The sequence below is a fragment of the Emydura macquarii genome, unplaced genomic scaffold, assembly GCF_026122565.2.
Source record: "Emydura macquarii macquarii isolate MOO-44397 ecotype Brisbane River unplaced genomic scaffold, CSIRO-AGI_Emac_v2 contig_2013, whole genome shotgun sequence".
NCBI classification, from domain to species: Eukaryota; Metazoa; Chordata; order Testudines; family Chelidae; genus Emydura; species Emydura macquarii.
The window spans coordinates 322,222-341,186 of record NW_027132150.1 but is presented as its reverse complement, the minus strand read 5'-3'; the positions used below and the strand labels follow the sequence as shown (position 1 = coordinate 341,186).

At 46.7% G+C, this 18,965-nt stretch overlaps 3 protein-coding genes across 3 annotated transcripts; all 3 read right to left on the bottom strand.

Annotated features, from left to right (window-relative positions):
- Window positions 1-1,097: 1,097 nt before the first annotated feature.
- LOC137159920 (putative olfactory receptor 10D4) lies at window positions 1,098-2,009 on the bottom strand (the record flags this gene model as incomplete). The annotated part of the gene is made up of 1 exon (XM_067558392.1): window positions 1,098-2,009. A coding segment is annotated over exon 1 (912 nt), but the record flags the coding sequence as incomplete, so codon positions are not given.
- Window positions 2,010-10,275: 8,266 nt separating this feature from the next.
- On the bottom strand, window positions 10,276-11,208 carry LOC137159919 (putative olfactory receptor 10D4). The gene has a single exon (XM_067558391.1). It carries the CDS (start codon window positions 11,206-11,208, stop codon window positions 10,276-10,278), a length of 933 nt encoding a protein of 310 aa, XP_067414492.1.
- A 5,313-nt stretch (window positions 11,209-16,521) lies between these two features.
- LOC137159918 (olfactory receptor 10D3-like) lies at window positions 16,522-17,454 on the bottom strand. Its single transcript, XM_067558390.1, has one exon. The coding sequence runs from the start codon at window positions 17,452-17,454 to the stop codon at window positions 16,522-16,524; it is 933 nt and encodes a 310-aa protein (XP_067414491.1).
- Window positions 17,455-18,965: the final 1,511 nt, after the last annotated feature.

The following is an 18,965-nucleotide window of genomic DNA, read 5'->3' as shown; positions in this document are numbered from 1 at the left end:
TTAATAAAACGGCTGAGGATGAAAAACAAAAAAAACCCTCATTTTAGTCCCAGGTTTAGGTTTTATACACATTGAATGTTACTCAAAATTCAAATGCAATGTATGCAGAACACACAATACATATGTAAAACAAGTACAAAACACAGTGCATGTGATGAGTGTAGCGTTCTCACATCCATTAAATCTCTGATTAGCATGTCTTCTTCCTTTTTTATTTATCTTTCTCTCTCTGTCTCAATAGAGGGTAAAATTTACAAAACCACCTAAGTGACGTAGGAAAGTAAGCCCATTTTCAAAAGCCATTAAGGAGCCCAGTTGTCCCTGGGAGCTAGGTGTTTTTGAAAAATCCAACTGGGTGCCTAAATATCTTTTAAAATGTGGCCTAAGGTCTAGATTCACAAAGAGGATGAGGTGCCTAGTGGGATACACTAAGACATCTCAATGGGTCAGGTGCTGCTGACATTGGGTCCATGCCAGCTGATGAAGGGAATTATTTTCTTCCTTTTCTTGAGTTTGCAGAAGTTGCTGCCCTTGCACCTCTAGATTTGTGCAATAAGGTTGAGATTTTCAAAGTCAGCTATAAGATTTGGATCTCCAATTCCTATTAATTTTAATGCAGACTGAGTGTGCCTATCCCGTAGGCAGCTTTGAACATGTCAGCCTTAAAGCATGTCCAAGACAGCTAGATGTTTTTAGGAGCACTTCTATGATTTGTAGCGCTCCAGACAGATGGGTAGGGCTCTATGGGGAAGGAGAGAGACAGACTCTCACATAAGCCAATGAAGAGCCATGCGGAGGAATTTGTAGACGTATTTCAGTGCAAACTCACATGCTGCTTCTGCAGATGCAGCACATCAACGTGCAGTCATTGCATCGGGGGAGGTCTAGGTTGGACATTAGGAAAAAGTTATTCACTAGGAGGGTGGTGAAGCACTGGAATGGGTTACCTGGGGAGGTGGTGGAATCTCCATCTTTAGAGGTTTTTAAGCTGTGGCTGGACAAAACCCTGGCTGGGATTATTTAACTGAGGTTAGTCCTGCTTTAAGCAGAGGGTTGGACTAGATACCTCCTGAGGTCCCTTCCAACTCTATGATTCTATGACCCTGTCTCAGTTTTCTCAGAGCGCCTTTCACCTCCTTGTTCCTCAGCGTGTAGATGACCGGGTTCAGCATGGGGGTGGCTACATAACCAAAGATCTGAACAGCGGTCGCCAGCACTTTGCTCTGCCGTGGCTGCATGTAGACCAGGACACAGAGCCCAAAGAACAGCATCACCACCATCAGATGTGAGGCGCAAGTGGAGGCTGCTTTGCGTCTTCCTTCAGCTGAGTTCATTTTCAGGATGGAGTACATGATGCGAAGGTAGGATACTAGGATGAGGAAGAACCAGGACATGGCCATCACCCCAGTGTTGATAAAGATCACGGTCTCGAAGATGTACGTGTCTGCGCAGGCCAGCTTCAGTACAGGGAAGAGGTCACAGAAGTAATAGTCCACCACATTGGACCTGCAGTAGGGCAGCGTGAAGGCCAGGCTTGTGAGAATGGTGGCGTGGAAGGAGCTGCTGATCCAGGTACCCGCAGCCAGGATGGCGCACACCCTCCAGTTCATGATGACCAGGTAGCGCAGCGGGTGACAGATGGCCACGTACCTGTCATAGGCCATGACGGTGTAGAGCAGGCCTTCGGTGCAGCCTAGGAAGTGGTAGAAGAAGACCTGAGACATGCACCCTCCCAGCGAGATGGTTCTACTCTTGGCCCAGAGACTGACCAGGAATTTAGGGGTGGCAATGGAGGCGAATCCGAGGTCCACCACGGAGAGATTGCAGAGGAAAAAGTACATGGGGGTGTGCAGGTGGGAGTCAGCGAGGATGGCTGATAAAATGAGCAAGTTGCCCAGCAGGGTGCAGAGGTAGAAAGCTAAGAAGCCAATGAAAAGGAGGGTCTCATGGCCTTTGGTGTTGGGTATCCCTAAGAGAATGAATTCCAACACCGCAGTGCGATTCTCCATTTCCATGTGAGACGGGTTCATTCCTGGAGGCACAGAGATAATGCAGCCAGATTAGCAATCTCAATAAATCATGATTTGTTTATTCCTTATAACACCACAGACTAATTCTAAAAGGGTAAACCTTTCTAACCATCATAAGTTTTGTGATAGTGTGTGGAGAATCAGGACTCTAATATTTCATCAATTCTACTTGATGCTACTCAATTTAATTTTCCTTTTTTCTTTTCCATTCAACCATTTTCTATTCTATGCAGTTCTTATAGATCATACTAGGAAGGAATACATGGGGGTGAGCCAGGTGGGAGTCAGCGAGGATGGCTAATAAGATGAGCAGGTTGGAGTCAGGTCCTCACTGTGCAGTGCAGAACGCAGAAAGAGGAAATCTCTACCTTGAAGATCTTACCATCCAAAGACGAACAGACAAAGGGGATGTCCTATTCTATTCTACTCTATTCCAGTTTCATCTCTTCTCTCCTATCCTGTTCTAATTTCTTCAAATCTATTCTATAAAGGCTCTTACCCCATCTTTATCACCACAGCATCTTAGAGCCTTCCATTGGTGGATGAGGGGATGTGACCAACGTTTGTCATATGTGGTTTGTTCTTTCTCTCATCCTCTCTGCAGAGGGATTATTGTGTGTGCAGTGGAGTAGTTTGTTTTGGTAGGGATTCATTTTTATCAATGTAGGTGCTGCTCTGTGTTTGTGTTAAAGGAGAGGATGAGGATGCAACATACGAACAAATGAATCTGGTGAAGAATTGCCCCAGCTTTGTTAATGATATGAATTGTTTGGAGTTTTATGGGGGTTAAGGGAAAAAGGGAAAAGGAAGGAAGAGGAATAGCAACAGCTTGTCATCTGCTCAGCCATGATCTGCAGCCTGCGTTCTGTAAATATGAAAACACGGGATTTTTAAGGTCAGATTTAAAGGACAAAAATGAAGTGTCTGTTTGCATTTTGTCAGGGAGCTTTCCCCATGCATGAGAGGTGCTGTTGAAAAGGAGAAGTTGCCGTGTTGGGGTTATCACATCCTGGCTACACTACAGAGCTTACAGCAGCGTTGCTGTAGCGCTGCTAGTATAGACACGCTAAGCCGATGTGACAGAGCTCTACCATCAATTTAAATACTCCAGCCCCCTAGAGCAGCAGTAGCAATGTCAGTGGGAGAAGCTCTCCTGCCAGCACAGAGTTGTCCACACCAGTGCTTAGGTCGGTGTAACTTACGCTGGCTTATTCAGCCCTCTGAACAACGTAACTTACACAAACCTAAGCTGTGGTGTGTACATAGCCACACAGAGATTAATGGAGAGAGGGAGATAAATGATACACATGCACAACAGAGAGACAGGCAGACAGGTACTGCAGAGAGAAGGATGGAAAGATGGATGGATGGATTATTCTCTAAAGAAAATATTTGGGTGACATCGTCCTCGAGTGAGGAGGAGACTGACAGATTTCAAGACAGGAAGAGACTGAGGCACATAGAGAAAATCTTTACCAAACCAGTTGTCTTACACTAGCTGCATTGGGAGTGGATGATCCAGCTGAATGCAATTTTTCCTCTTCCCCCTGGCCATGACTCCTGTGTAGAAGCATCCAGATTTCTTAACCAAAACATCAGATCACACAGGAGAGGTGCCCGGTCTGCACTTTTGTTATCCAGACTGCAGGCCTAATCATTGTCGAAGCTAGCCAGGGATGTCCACAATATATCGCCACAGGCTGCTGCAGAGCCCCAGAGCTTTATTACAGCTTCCCACAGCCTTCAGGCTGTCCATGGTCTTTAAATCACCCAAGATCCCTTTGGGACCCACTCTCTGAATCCCCTCAAGGCTCCTGGTCTGAGACCTCAGCAGAGTCACCAATTAACTGAGATTTTGCATCATTTTAGAGGACACTCGTAGACCCCCAGGACAAGAATCTCAGCTGGCATAAATAAGTGTAGCACTATTAAACTGAAAGGTCTGGATCCTCAGCTCCACCAGACTGCAGATTCCCCACTCACTCGCCATGATCTGAATCCTGAGTAACTCAATTGGGTTCAATGGGGCTGATTCCCCTCTCTCACTCACCTGCTGGTGTAAATCAAAACTAACTCCACTGGAATCAAAGGAGCTATGTAGATTTACACCAGCTGAGAATATGACCCATAAATGGTGATGGGACATGGGATGTTAATTATCATCTAGTCTCTCCTGCCGTATAACACAAGCCAGCGAATTCCACCCAGGAGTGTGAAATAGAAGAAAACTGGGCCTAGTGTTCACCTAGTGGTCTCTGTCACCAACAGAGCTTTCTCCTTGGTTTGTATTAGCCGCTTCCCTTGCCCCCTTCTGTCTCTTTGTGCACATGGATGTAGTCATGCAGTTGTGTGATTATCTGTCAGGGTGAAAGTCAGCGCTGTGCAGATGGACAGCGTAGGTCCCGTGCGCCATTGGCATCACTTTTTGTAATTCAATACAGACTGGCAGTATAGGGGTCCCTAGCAACTCCAGGAAGATCATGGCCCCAATGTTCTGGGTGCTGCTCAGACACAGCATGAGACAGTCCCTGCCTTTAACAGTTCACAAACACAGGAAGTGTTACTGGCCCCATTTTAAATGGGAGAACTGAAGCACAGAGAATTTGAGGGTGAGATTTTCATTGGAGCCAGACTCCCAAAACTCATTCTAGTGCAGTGGGCATTGGGCTCCTAACTCCTATTGGCTTTCTTGAAAATCTCAGACTGAGTGAATTGTCTGAAGTCACAGAAGGAGTCCGTGGAAGAGCCGGGAATCTGACCCAGATGTTCTGGATTCCAGTCTGAGCATTACCCCCAACACCATCCCTTCTCCTTTCACTGGGATGGACATCACTCTGTGTGTTTCTAGGTCTCGGGCATGTTCTCTTACCCATCCCTTTGCACAACCAGGAACGTTAGAGGTTTAAGGTTGATTTAACTTAACAAACCTCCTCCTTCACTACCCTGGTAAGGGTCATCTTGCATCTCTATTGTGTGTCTATGCTAGAGGCTTAGCAGTGGTTAGCTACATCGCTGGCATAGCCTGTAACCTAAACCAGTCCATAGACCACACACAGAGGGTGTGACAGAGCCAGGAAAGTAGGGCTGTGTTAGGGGTTTGTCAGCACTGAGCTCATGGATCCGTTTGCTGCTGCCATAGCACAGCAGTGTCAGTAAGGACCTTTGCAATTCTTTTCATCACAGTCATTTCTTGCTATTCCTCTGGTGGGCATCTTATTTGGGAGCCGGAATGATGTGGCAGAAGGCAGAAGTTATAATTAGTCTCTGTAGTTAGATTATCCCCAACACAGTCATAACATACCATGACGTGCAATCACCTTTGGGGTTAATTAAAACTTGTTATTCTAATGAATACCCAGGGGGGCCCTTATCACTGTGCTGGGTAGCAGCTCCGAAGTTACTCTTGGCTGGCACCAGCTGAGTTCCATGTGTCATTGCCAGGAACAGCAGGGTCGGAGCTGCATTTTACTCTTTTTATTTGTATTCTCCCTGTTCTTATCAGAGGCGGCTGGGACCTGCTGTTAGTGGGCAGAGGGCCCAGTTGAAAGTCACGCACAGGCTGTGCTCTGAGCTGCCTCTCCATGCAGCTCCCACAGAAAAGTTGTGCTTCTTCGTCTCCCCATGGCCGCAGCTTGCAGCCTGCTCCAGGACTGGACAGCAAACCCTGGCAGAAATTTGCACAGTCACCTGCCCCCTCGTGCCCCCAGCCTGGGTCGCCTCTGATTCTTATCATTGGTATTATGGTAGGACCTACAGATTAGAACTCAGATGTGGGTCCCTTTCTGCTGGGTGTTGCACGGACACATAGTAAGAGACTGTCACTGTCTGAAATGGATACACATTTAATGGATGAGAGAGACAAAGGGTTTAATGATCCCTGTTTAAAAGATGAGGAAACTGAGGCACAAAGCAATTCAGTGAGTTACTCAAGGTCAAATACGAAATCTTCCACAGAACGCCCCCACTACAAATAGGACGTGGCCAAGGAGGAGAGAGTCCAGTGGAGGCAACAAAAGTGATTAGGGGACGGGAGCACATGATTTTTGAGGTGAGGCTGAGAGAACTAGGCTTGTTTAGTCTGCAGAAGAGAAGAGTGAGGGGGGTATTGACAGTCGCTTTTAACTACCTGAAAGAGGGTTACAGGGAGGATGGAACTAGGCTGTTCTCAATGGCAGCTGATGGCAGAACAAGGAGCAATGGTCACAAGTGGTAGGGGGGGAGGTCTAGGTTGGATTTTAGGGAAAAGTTTTCAATAGGAGGGTAGTGAAGCACTGGAATGGGTAAGGGGGTGGATTCTCCATCCTTAGAGGTTTTTAAGCTGCAACTTGAGAAAGCCCTGTTTGGGATGATTTGGCTTTGGTTAGTCCTGCTTTGAACAGGGGTTTGGACTAGATACCTCCTGAGCTCCCTTCCAACTCTAATATGCTATGATTCTAGGTACTTCAACCCAGATCTCCTGTGTCCCACTCCTTTTTCTTAGCCACAAGATAATGCTTTGCAAATAATTCCTATGGGTTCTTTAAATGTAGGTGTGTTGAGCTGATACAGTTCTCAGTTACTAAACACTGTAGTCACCTGCTCTCCCTCCTTTTCCCTCTGCAGCCATCCAATGCCAGGCCCTTGTGGTCAATGGAGCTTTCCCATTGTCCATCAGAAGTTACAGCCGCTTTTAGAGTCAATGTCCACAGCTGTGCACTCTCTCAAATTATTTTTAATTTGCACACCAAGAGCTCCAACTTCTCTTTAAAACAGCTGAGGGTGGGAAACAGGAGAAAATCCTCAGTTTATTCTCAGGTTTAGGTTTCATACACACTGCATGATACTGGGTACATACGGAGCACAAGCCCAAAACACAGTGCGTGTGATGAGTGTAAAGTTCTCACATCCATTAAATCTCCTATCAGCATTTTTTCTTCCTTTTTTGTTTCTCTTTCTATCTCTGTCGTAGTCCAGTGTAAAATTTACAAACCCCCCTAAGTGCCTTAGGTTTCCTGTACAATGGCAAAGAAACAGAGATAATTCAGGCTGAGCCTGGGCTGTGCAAAGGTGAGCTGCAGTGCAGGGAGTGGTGCAGGCAACTCAGGAGGGGGAGCTCCTCCCTCAGTCATGGCTGTTTTTAATGCCGGGATGTTGTAATAGTGTGGACTGTCCTGCAGGGAAAAGGACAAGTGGCATGGCTCACATTATCTGCCTCGGGTGCCTTGCCTTTTTTATTTTAATTTTTTTTTTTCATTTATGGGCCAAAACCCACTTCATAAGAGTTGATGACAATTCACAAAAATATTATTTTTCTTTGTAGAAGGCCATTAGAGGGCAATGGGCACTGCACCCACACCGGTGAGAGACAGACCCTGCCCCGGAGAGTTTACAGGAGAAATGGGTGGGAGAAAAGAGTGATTTGTACCACAGTGCCTTAGGTGGGGAACTGAGCCCCACAGAGATTGTCATTTGTCTAACTTCTAATATCACACTTACAGTTTGTTGGAAATTTCAAAGGGACGTGAAGTGAACTAGTTTTCTAATTGCTGCAGACATTTAACTTCCTTGGACCTTTGGAAATCACAGCCTCAAAGTCCAACTCTTTTTCCTTTCATGTTCTTGTTCTTTTGTTAAATTTCACTTTTTATTTACCAGTCTCATAAATGGGTCCAGTCCTCTCCACACACTGGTTTCCAGGTTTATTTTTAATTTGCACACCAAGAAAAAGGCAACTTAGAGACAAGTTCCAATAAAACAGCTGAGGCTGGGAAACAGGAAAAAATCCTCATTTGAGTCCCAGGTTTAGGTTTCATACACACTGCATGTTAGTGAAAATTCTAGTGCAACGGATGCAGAAGACACAATATATATGGAGCAAAAGCCCAAAATACTGCGTGTAATGAGTGTAGAGTTCTCACATCCATTAAACCTTCTACAAACTTCTTTTTTTTCTTTCTCTCTCTGTGTCTGAGCAGTGGGTAAAATTTACAAAACCCCCTAAGTGCCTTAGGAGAGTAAGTTTCATTTTCAAAAGCCATTAAGGAGCCCAGTTCTCACTGACATTCAGTGGGACACAGGCTCCCAACGGCCAGATTTTCAAAGGTGCAGATAGGCACAAAGTGGGATTTTCAAATGGATCCTGCTGTTTAGTCCCAGAGTTTTGTTACGGTTCAGGGCAACTGCACCTGCATTTTCCCTTAATGGTCCAGCAAGGGCCAACGCTCTCAGGCTGTCAGCTCCCTGGCCTTTGCCTTTCTCGGGTGGAAACCCACATCTCTCTCTCTCTGCTGACTGGGGTCTTCCCAGTGTGGTAAAGTCAGGCCAGAGGGCCACAAAAGGGTGTTGCAGGGCCGGGGTGTGAGCCCAGGAAGGCCAAGAGCGAGCACTGCAGGGCAGTCAGGGACCCCTGGACCCAATGAAGGGCTAGTGTGGGTGCACTTAAACCCTGCCTTCCCGCAAGGGGGCGGAGCCAAGGAGGAGGAAGCTGCCGGAAGGTTGTGGCAGTTGGAGGAGGAACCTGCCCCGGGCTGGGAGACGAGGCGTGTCTGCAGCCAGCGGAGCCGCGCGGGAGAGGAGCCGTGGCCAGCCGGCAGCAGGGAGCCACAGCCAGGTACCGCCTGGGGAGACCGGTAACCGCGACTCCCTGGCCACTACAGCCGGCTGAACAGTTCTCCTCACTGTGTGTTTACCTCAAAAGATTCTCTGCCGAGGCAGCCCTGCCTTGCTTCTCCCCTCAGAAGTGGTGCCCTGTGTAATTACCTCAGGTACAACTTACCACGCAGTTCTGTCTAAGCAAGCCTGGCTCATTCTTACGGTGAAACACCACGGAGAAAACCTATTAAAACAATAAAATAACCTACACGCAGGCTAATAAGCTTAGCAGAGATCACCCCAGCTCCACTGTGGGCTCTGTCAGGTGATCAGTCCCTCAAACCCCACAACGGGGTCTCTTCTCTTCACAATAACACACACACAGCTGCATTTTAATACAATGCACCTCCAAGGTATTAAAGCGCATGCAGTAAGGTTTATCCAGAACATTGCAGGAAATGGCTGTCTGTCCCCCTTTTAAAAATCTGGCCCCAGACATCTAACTCTGCTTGATTTCAGTGGTTGCTAGCTGCCTGCATGCTTCTGAAAATCCTGCCAGGTGTCTAAATATCCTCTGGCCTAACGTCTAGATTTACAAAGGGGTTTATGTGCCTCGTGGAATTTACTAAGGCTTTTAAATAGCTCAGGTGCTCAACACCCATTGAAAGTAAATGGGAGGCTGGTGGCTGACTCACTCAAGGTGTTCTTGAAAACCCTATTAGGTGATTAAATGCCTTTGAAATCTGGTCCTCAGAACCCTCAATGCCACGGCCTTTCAGTGAGATTTAAGCCTGGTCTATACCTACGTTAAAATTCAGCAGCAGTCGACGGGAGTTACGCAAGCTACGCAGAGTAGATTGCATAACGCCCATCAACTTCTTAAGTGTTGTTGTGTGTGACGTCATCACTGCGCTGCAGCACTTGAAGGGGTCATTTTCACAAGTCGACTTCCGCATCGATTGAGTGTGTCCTCACTGACCGCTCAATCAACCCGGATACATCGATCTGACGGCGGCAAATTTGCTGCTGTCAGTGAAGACGTACCTTAGACTCCTAAATGCCTCCATCACTTCCAGTGGGGTTGGGGTTGGGTTCTGCTCTGATCAGGGGGCTGGACTAGACGATCTCTTGAGGTCCCTTGCAACCTTGTTCTTCTACATTTCTATGAAAATGGGATTTAGGTTCCTAAATCACTTAGGTAGTTTTGAAATTTTTTACAATAAATCCATTGATATTCAGAACATGCTGAAAACCCAGCTGTTCTCCCAGGAACATTAGGCAGCTCTCCAGCACAGCTTCCTGCTGACATGTGGCTTGTGTCAGATGATGAATAGAATTATTTTCTTCCTTTTCTTGAGTTTGCAGAAGTTGCTGCCCTGGCTCCTATAGATTTCTGCAATGAGGCTGAGATTTTCAAAGTCAGCTACCAGATTTGAACCTCCAATTCTTATTAATTTTAACGTAGACTGAGTGTGCCTATCCCTTAGGCAGCTTTGAACATGTCATCCTTAAACCATGTCCAAGACAGCTAGATGCTTTTAGGAGCACTTCTATGATTTGTAGCGCTCCAGATAGATAGGTGAGGCTGTACTAGAAAGGAGAAAGACTGAATGATGATGAATTCATAGACATATTTCACTGCACACCCACAAGCTAGCTCTGCAGATACAGCACATCAACGTGCAGTCGTTTGACCCCTTCTCAGTTTCCTCAGAGCCCCTTTCACCTCCTTGTTCCTCAGCGTGTAGATGACCGGGTTCAACATGGGTGTGGCTACATAGCCGAAGATCTGCACAGAGGTCAACACCACTTTGCTCAGCTGTGGCTGCGTGTAGATCAGGACGCAGGGCCCAAAGAACAACGTCACCATCGTCAGATGTGAGGAGCAAGTGGAGGCTGCTTTGCGTCGCCCTTCGGCTGAATTAATCTTCAGGATGGAGTAGACGATGCAGACATAGGATACAAGGATGAGGAAGAAGCAGGTCATGGCCACTACCCCAGTGTTGGTAAAGGTCACGGTCTCGATGATGTACGTGTCTGCGCAGGCCAGCTTCACCACAGGGAAGATGTCACAGAAGTAATAGCCCACCACATTGGGCCCGCAGTAGGGCAGGGTGAAGGTCAGGCTGGTGAGAATGGTGGCGTGGAAGGCGCTGGTGATCCAGGTGCCAGCACCCAGGATGGCGCACACCCTCCAGTTCATGATGACCAGGTAGCGCAGCGGGTGGCAGATGGCCACGTACCTGTCATAGGCCATGACGGTGTAGAGCAGGCACTCGGTGCTGCCTAGTAAGTGGTAGAAGAAGACCTGGGACATGCACCCTCTCAGCGATATGACCCTGCTCTGACCCCAGAGGTTGGCCAGCAGCTTGGGGGTGCTGATGGAGGCGAATCCAATGTCCAGCACAGAGAGATTGCAGAGGAAGAAGTACATGGGGGTGTGCAGGCGGGAGTCACCGAGGATGGCTGAAAAAATGAGCAGGTTGCCCAGCAGGGTGCAGAGGTAGTAAGCTAAGAAGACGACGAAGAGGATGGTCTGGAGGCCGTCAGTGTTGGGGATTCCTAAGAGAATGAAATGAGTCACCAAAGTGTGGTTGACCAACCCCATGTGGGAATCTTTCCTGGGATAGGGAAGAGAAATAATGCCAATGAGTTACATAAACAAAAGGATATATCATCCTATTGCTGCAATGCTCACCCTTCTTTCCACTGCTGCCTCTTTTCTGCATGTCACCCCATTACTCCCTTTCATTCAGAGTGGCTTATATTTACATCATTCTCATCCCTGTTGGCATCAGGTCCTCAGTGTGCAGTGCAGAACACAGAAAGAAAATCTCTGCCTTGAAAAATCTTACCATCCAAAGACGAACAGACGAAAGGGATGTCCTATTCTATTCGACTCTATTCCAGTTTCATCTCTTCTCTCCTATCCTGTTCTAATTTCTTCAACTCTATTCTATACAGACTCTTACCCCATCTTTATCACCACAGCATCTTAGAGCCTTCCACTTGTGGATTAGGTAATGTCATATGTGGTTTGTTCTTTCTCTCATCCTCTCTGCAGAGGGATTATTGTGTGGGCAGTGGAGTACTTTGTTTTGGTAGGAATTCTTTTTTATCAGTGTAGGTGTTGCTCTGTGTTTGTGTTAAAGGAGAGGGTGCAGATGCAACATACGAACAAATGAATTTGATGAAGAATTATCCCAGCTTTGTTAATGATATGAATTGTTTGGAGGTTTTATGGGGGTGAGAGAAAAAGGGAAAGGAAGGAAAAAGTGGAATAGCGACAGCTTGTCATCTGCTCAGCCATGATCAGCAGGCTGCATTCTGTGAATATCACAACAGGAGATTTTTAAGGTCAGATTTGAAGGACAAAAATGAAGTGTCTATTTGCATTTTGTCAGGGAGTTTTCCCCATGCATGAGAGGTGCTGCTGAGAGGGAGAAGCTGCCGTGTTGGGGTTATCACATGCTGGCTACACTACAGACCTTATAGCACTGTCACTGTAGCACTGCTAGTACAGACAGGCTAAGACGATGGGAGAGAGCTCAACCATCAACTTAAATACTACAGCCCCCGCGAGCAGCAGGAGAGAGAAGCTCTCCCATCAACACAGAGTTCTCCACACCAGCGCTTAGGTCAGTGTAACTTACATTGGCTTATTCAGCCCCCTGAACAACATAACTTACACCAACCTTAGCTATAATGTGTACCTAGTCACACAGAGATTAATGGAGAGAGGGAGATAAATGATACTCATCCACAACAGAGACAGGCAGACAGGTACTGCAGAGAGAAGCAGGGACATATGGATGGATGGATGGATGGATGGATTTTTCTCTAAAGAAAATATTTGGGTGACATCGTCCTCGAGCAAGGCAGAGTCTGACAGATTTCAAGATAGGAAGAGACTGATGGACAGAAAGAAAATCTTAACCAAACCAGTTGTCTTACACTGTCTGCATTGGGAGAGGACGATCCAGCTGAATGCAATTTTCCTCTTCCCCCTGGCCGTGACTCCTGTGTAGAAGCGTCCAGATTTCTTAACCAAAACAGCACATCACAGAGGAGAGGTGCCCAGTGTCGCCTTTTGTTATCCAGCCTGCAGACCTAATCATTGTTGAAGCTAGCCAGGGATGTCCACAACATATCGCCACAGGCTGCTGCAGAGCCCCAGAGCTTTTTCACAGCTTCCCTCAGCCTTTATGCTCTGTATGGTCTTTAAATCACCCAAGTCCCTTTGGGACCTGGTCTCTCAATCCCCTCCAGGCTCCTGGTCTGAGACCTCAGTAGAGTCACCAATTGACTGAGATTTTGCATCATTTTAGCGGACACTCACAGACCCCAAGGACCAGCTTCTCAGCTGGCATAAATAAGGGTAGCACTATTAAACTGAAAGGTCTGGATCCTCAGCTCCACCAGACTGCAGATTCTCCTCTCACTCGCCATGATCTGAATCCTGAGTAACTTCATTGGGTTCAATGGGGCTGATTCCCCTCTCTTGCTCACCTGCTGGTGTAAATCAGGACTAACTCCATTGGAATCAAAAGAGCTATGTAGATTTACACCAGCTGAGAATCTAACCCATAAATGATGAGGAAACATGGGATGTTAATTATCATCTAGTCTCTCCCACTGCGTAACACAAGCCAGCGAATTCCACCCAGGCATTTGAAATAGGAGGAAACTAGGCCTGGTGTTCACCTAGTGGTCTCTGTCCCCAACAGAGCTTTCTCCTTGTTTTGTATTTGCAGCTTCCCTTTCCCCCTTCTGTCTCTTTGTGCATATGGAAGTAGTAATGCAGCTGTGTGATTATCTGTTGGGGTGGAAGTCAGCACTGTCCAGATGGGCAGCGTAGGTCCCATACGCCACTTGGCATCACTTTTTGCTATCCAGTACAGACTGGCAGTATTGTGGACCCTAGCAACTCCAGGAAAATAATGGCCCCAATATTCTGGGTGCTGCTCAGACACAGTGTGAGACTGTTCCTGCCTTTCAGAGGTCACAGACATAGGAAGTGTTACCGGCTCCTTTTTACAAGGGGGAACTGAGGCACAGAGAATTTGAGGGTGAGATTTTCAAAGGAACCAGCTCCCAAAATTCATTCTAGTGCAGTGGGCATTGGGCTCCTAACTCCTATTGGCTTTCTTGAAAATCTCAGACTGATTAAATTGTCTGAGGTCACAGAAGGAGTCTGTGGAAGACCTGGTCTTAGCAGTTAGCTACATCGCTGTCATAACCTTGAACTGTTTAACTTGATATCACAGCAGTGTCAGTAAGGCTCTTTGCAATTTTTCGTCACTGTCATTTCTTGCTATTCCTCGGGTGGGCAAATTATCCCCAACTCAGTCATAACATACCATGACGTGCAATCACCTTTGGGGTTAATTACAATGCAGGTGTTCTAATGAATGCCCAGCGGGACCTTATCACTGTGCTGGGTAGCAGCTCCGAGGTTACTCTTGGCTGGCACGAGCTGAGTTCCATGTGTCATTGCCACGAACAGCAGGGCCGGAGCTGCATTTTACTCTTTTTATTTGTCTTCTCACTGCTCTTATCAGAGGCGGCTGGGACCTGCTGTTGGTGGGCAGAGGGCACAGTTCAAAGACACGTACAGGCTCTGCTCTCAGCTGCCCCTCCTGGCAGCTCCCACAGCAACGTGTTCGCTTCTCCGTCTCCCAGCGGCCGCAGCTTGCAGCCTGCTCCATGCAAACCCTGGCAGAAATCTGCACACGTGACCCATCATGTCCCCATCCTGGGTCGCCTCTGATTCCTATCACTGGTATTATGGTAGGACCTACACACTGGAACTCAGATGTGGGCCCCTTTCTGCTGGGTGTTGAACGGGCACATAGTAAGAGACTGTAACTGTCTGAAATAGATACACATTTAATGGATGAGAGAGACCAAGGGTTTAATGATCCCTGTTTAACAGATGGGGAAAGTGAGGCACCAACCAATTCAGTGAGTTACTCAAGGTCAAATAGGGAATCTTCCACAGAACCTGTACTTCAACCCAGATCTTCTGTATCCCACACCTTTGTCTTAGCCACAAGGTAATGCTTTGCGAATAATTCCTATGGGCTCTTTAAATGTAGGTGTGTTGAGTTGATACAGTTCTCAGTTACTAAACACTATAGCCACCTGCTCTCCTCCTTTTCCCTCTATAGCCATCCAGGTCCCAGGGCCCAGAGATCAATGCAGCTTCCCCATTGTCCATCAGAAGTTACAGACATTTTTAAAGTCAATGTCCACAGCTGTGCACCTCTCTTCCATTCCAAGTTCTCTTTGCTCAGTTGCCCTGTTCTGGGCTTGTGGCTTTTTGGAAATTGGTTCTCTAGGGAATGGCAAAATAACAGCAGAGAAAATTCAGGCTGAGCCTGGGCCATGCAAAGGGGTTCTGCAGTGCAGGGAGTGGTGCAGGCAACTCAGGAGGGGCGCTCCTCCCTCAGTCAGGGCTGTTTTTAGTGCTGGGATGTTGTGATAGTGTGGACTGTCCTGCAGGGAAAAGGACAAGTGGCATGGCTCACATTATCCGTCTCGGGTGCCTTGCCTTTTTTTATTTTAATTTTTTTTCATTTATGGGCCAAAACCCACTTCATAAGAGTTGATGACAATTCACAAAAATATTAATTTTCTTTTGTAGAAGGCCATTAGAGGGTAATGGGCACTGCACCCACACCAGTGAGAGAGAGACCCTGACCCAGAGAGCTTACAGGAGAAATGGGTGGGAGAAAAGAATGATTTGTACCACAATGCCTCAGGTGGGGACTGAGCCCAAAGAGATTAAGTCACTTGTCAAACTTCTAATATCACACTTCAGGTTTATGTTGGACATTTCAAAGGGGCCTGAAGTGAAATAGTTTTCTAATTGCCGTAGAGTTTTAACTTCCTTGGGCCATTTGGACATCTTAGCCTCAAAGTCCAACTCTTTTTTCCTTTCGTGATTTTGCTGTTTTGTTAAAATTCACTTTTTATTTGCCAGTCTCATGAATGGGTCCAGTCCTCTCCACACACTGGTTTCCAGGTTTATTTTTAATTTGCACACCAAGAACAAGCACAGGCAACTGAGACAAGTTCCAATAAAACAGCTGAGGCTGGGAAACAGGAAAAAATCCTCAGTTTAGTCCCAGGTTTAGGTTTCATACACATTGCATGTTACTCAAAATTCAAGTACAATGTATGCAGAAGACACAATACATACGTAACACAAGCCTAAAATACAGTGTGTGATGGGTGTAAAGTTCTCACCTCCGTTAAACCGTCTATTAGCATGTCTTCTTCCTTTTTTCTTTATCTTTCTTTCTCTGTCTGAGTAGAGGGTGAAGTTTACAAAACCTCTTAAGTGACTTAGGAAAGTAAGCCCGTTTTCAAAAGCCATTAAGGAGCCCACTTGTCCCTGGGAGCTAGGTGTTTTTGAAAAGTCCCACTGGGTGCCTAGATATCTTTTAAAATGTGGCCTAAGGTCTAGATTCACAAAGAGGATGAGGTGCCCGGTGGGATGCACTAAGACTTCTCAATGGGTCAGGTGCTGCTGAAATTGGACCATGCCAGCTGAGGAAGGGAATCATTTTCTTCCTTTTTTTGAATTTGCAGAAGTTGCTGCCCTGAATTCTGTAGATTTGTGCAATAAGGCTGAGATTTTTAGGCAGCTAGGATCTCCAATTCCTATTGATTTTAATGCCGACTGAGTGTGCCTATCCCTTAGGCAGCTTTGAACATGTCAGCCTTAAAGCATGTCCAAGACAGCTAGATGCTTTTAGAAGCACTTTTGTGATTTGTAGAGCTCCAGATAGATAGGGGAGGCTGTATGGGGAAAGAGAGAGACAGACTGTCACACCAGCCACATAAGAGCCCTGCGGAGGAATTTGTAGACATATTTCAATGCACACCCACATGCTAGTTCTGCAGATGCAGCACATCAACGTGCAGTCATCTGACCCCCACTCAGTTTTCTCAGAGCCCCTTTCACCTCCTTGTTCCTCAGCGTGTAGATGACCGGGTTTAGCATGGGTGTGGCTACATAGCCGAAGAGCTGCACAGCGGTCACCAGCACTTTGCTCTGCCGTGGTTGCATATAGACCAGGGCGCAGGGCCCAAAGAACAGCGTCACCACCGTCAGATGTGAGGCGCAAGTGGAGGCTGCTTTGCGTCGCCCTTCGCCTGAGTTCATCTTCAGGATGGAGTAGACGATGCGGACGTAGGACATGAGGATGAGGGAGAAGCAGGTCATGGGCACGACCCCAGTGTTGGTAAAGGTCACGGTCTCGATGACATACGTGTCCGCGCAGGCCAGCTTGGCCACAGGGAAGACGTCACAGAAGAAATAGTCCACCACATTGGCCCTGCAGTAGGGCAGCGTGAAGGTCAGGCTGGTGAGAATGGTGGCGTGGAAGGCGCTGGTGATCCAGGTGCTGGCAGCCAGGATGATGCACACCCTCCAGTTCATGATGACCAGGTAGCGCAGCGGGTGGCAGATGGCCACATATCTGTCATAGGCCATGACGGTGCAGAGCAGGCACTCGGTGCTACCTAGGAAGTGGTAGAAGAAGACCTGGGACATGCACCCGCCCAGCGAGATGGTTTTATTATTGGCCCAGAGACTGACCAGGAATTTAGGGGTGCTGATAGAGGCGAATCCAAGGTCCACTACAGAGAGATTGAAGAGGAAGAAGTACATGGGGGTGTGAAGGCGGTAGTCAGCGAGGATGGCTGATAAAATGAGCAAGTTGCCCAGCAGGGTGCAGAGGTAGAAAGTTAAGAAGATGATGAAAAGGATGGTCTCATGGCCTTTGGTGTTGGGGATCCCTAAGAGAATGAATTCCAACACCACAGTGTGATTCTTCATTTCCATGCGAGACGGGGTCATTCCTGGAAGCTCAGAGATAATGTAGCCAGATTAGCAATCTCAATAAATCATTATTTGTTTATTCCTTATAACACCACAGACTTGTTCTAAAAGGGTTAACCTTTCTAACCATCATAAGTTTGTTGAAAGTGAGTGGAGAATCAGGACTCTCATATTTCATCAATTTTAATTCATGCTAATCAATTTCATTTTCCTTTCTTCTTTTCCATTCTACCATTTTCTATTCTAATCAGTTCTTATAGATCATACTAGGAAGGAATACATGGGGGTGTGCAGGCTGGAGTCAGCGAGGATGGCTAATGAGATGAGCAGGTTGGAGTCAGGTCCTCACTGTGCAGTGCAAAACGCAGAAAGAGAAAATATATGCTTTGAAAATCCTACCATCCCAAGACGAACAGACAAAGGGGATGTCCTATTCTATTCTACTCTATTCCAGTTTCATCTCTTCTCTCCTCTCCTGTTCTAATTTCTTCAACTCTATTCTATACAAGCTCTTGCCCCAACTTTATCACCACAGCATCTTAGAGCCTCCCATTGGTGGATGAGGAGATGTGACCAACTTTTGTATGATATATGATTTTTTGTTTCTCTCATCCTCTCTGCAGAGGGATTATTGTGTGGGCAGTGGAGTAGTTTGTTTTGGTAGGGATTCTTTTTTATCAGTGTAGGTGCTGCTCTGTGTTTGTGTTAAAGGAGAGGGTGCAGATGCAACATACGAACAAATAAATCTGGTGAAATATTGTCTCAGCTTTGTTAATGATATGAATTGTTTGAGGGTTTTTATCAGGTTTAGAGAAAAAGGGAAAAGGAAGGAAGAAAAGGAATAGCAACAGCTTGTCATCTGCTCAGCCATGATCAGCAGGCTGCGTTCTGTAAATATCACAACGGGATTTTTAAGGTTAGATTTGAAGGACAAAAATGAAGTGTCTATGTGCATTTTATCACGGAGCTTTCCCCACGCATGAGAGGTGGTGCTGAGAGGTAGAAGTTGCCGTGTTGGGGTTATCACATGCTGGCTACATTACAGAGCTTACAGCAGCGTCGCTGTTGCACTGCTAGTACAGACAGGCTAAGCCGATGGGACAGAGCTCTACAGTCATGTTAAATACTCCAGCCCCCACGAGCAGCAGTACCTATGTCAGTGGGAGAGGCTCTCCTGCCAACACAGAGATCTCCACGCCAGCGCTTAGGTCGGTGTAACTTACGCTGGGTTATTCAGCCCCCTGAATAATATAACTTTAAGCTGTAGTGTGTACATAGCCCCACAGAGATTAACGGAGAGAGGGAGATAAATGATAACATCCACAAAAGAGAGACAGGCAGACAGGTACTGAAGAGAGAAGGAGGGACATATGGATGGATGTATTTTACTATAAAAAAAACATCTGGGTTTCCTCTTCCTTGAATGACGTGGAGACTGACAGATTTCAACATAGAAAGAGCCTGAGGCACATAGAGAAAATATTTACCAAACCAGTTGTCTTACACTGACTGCA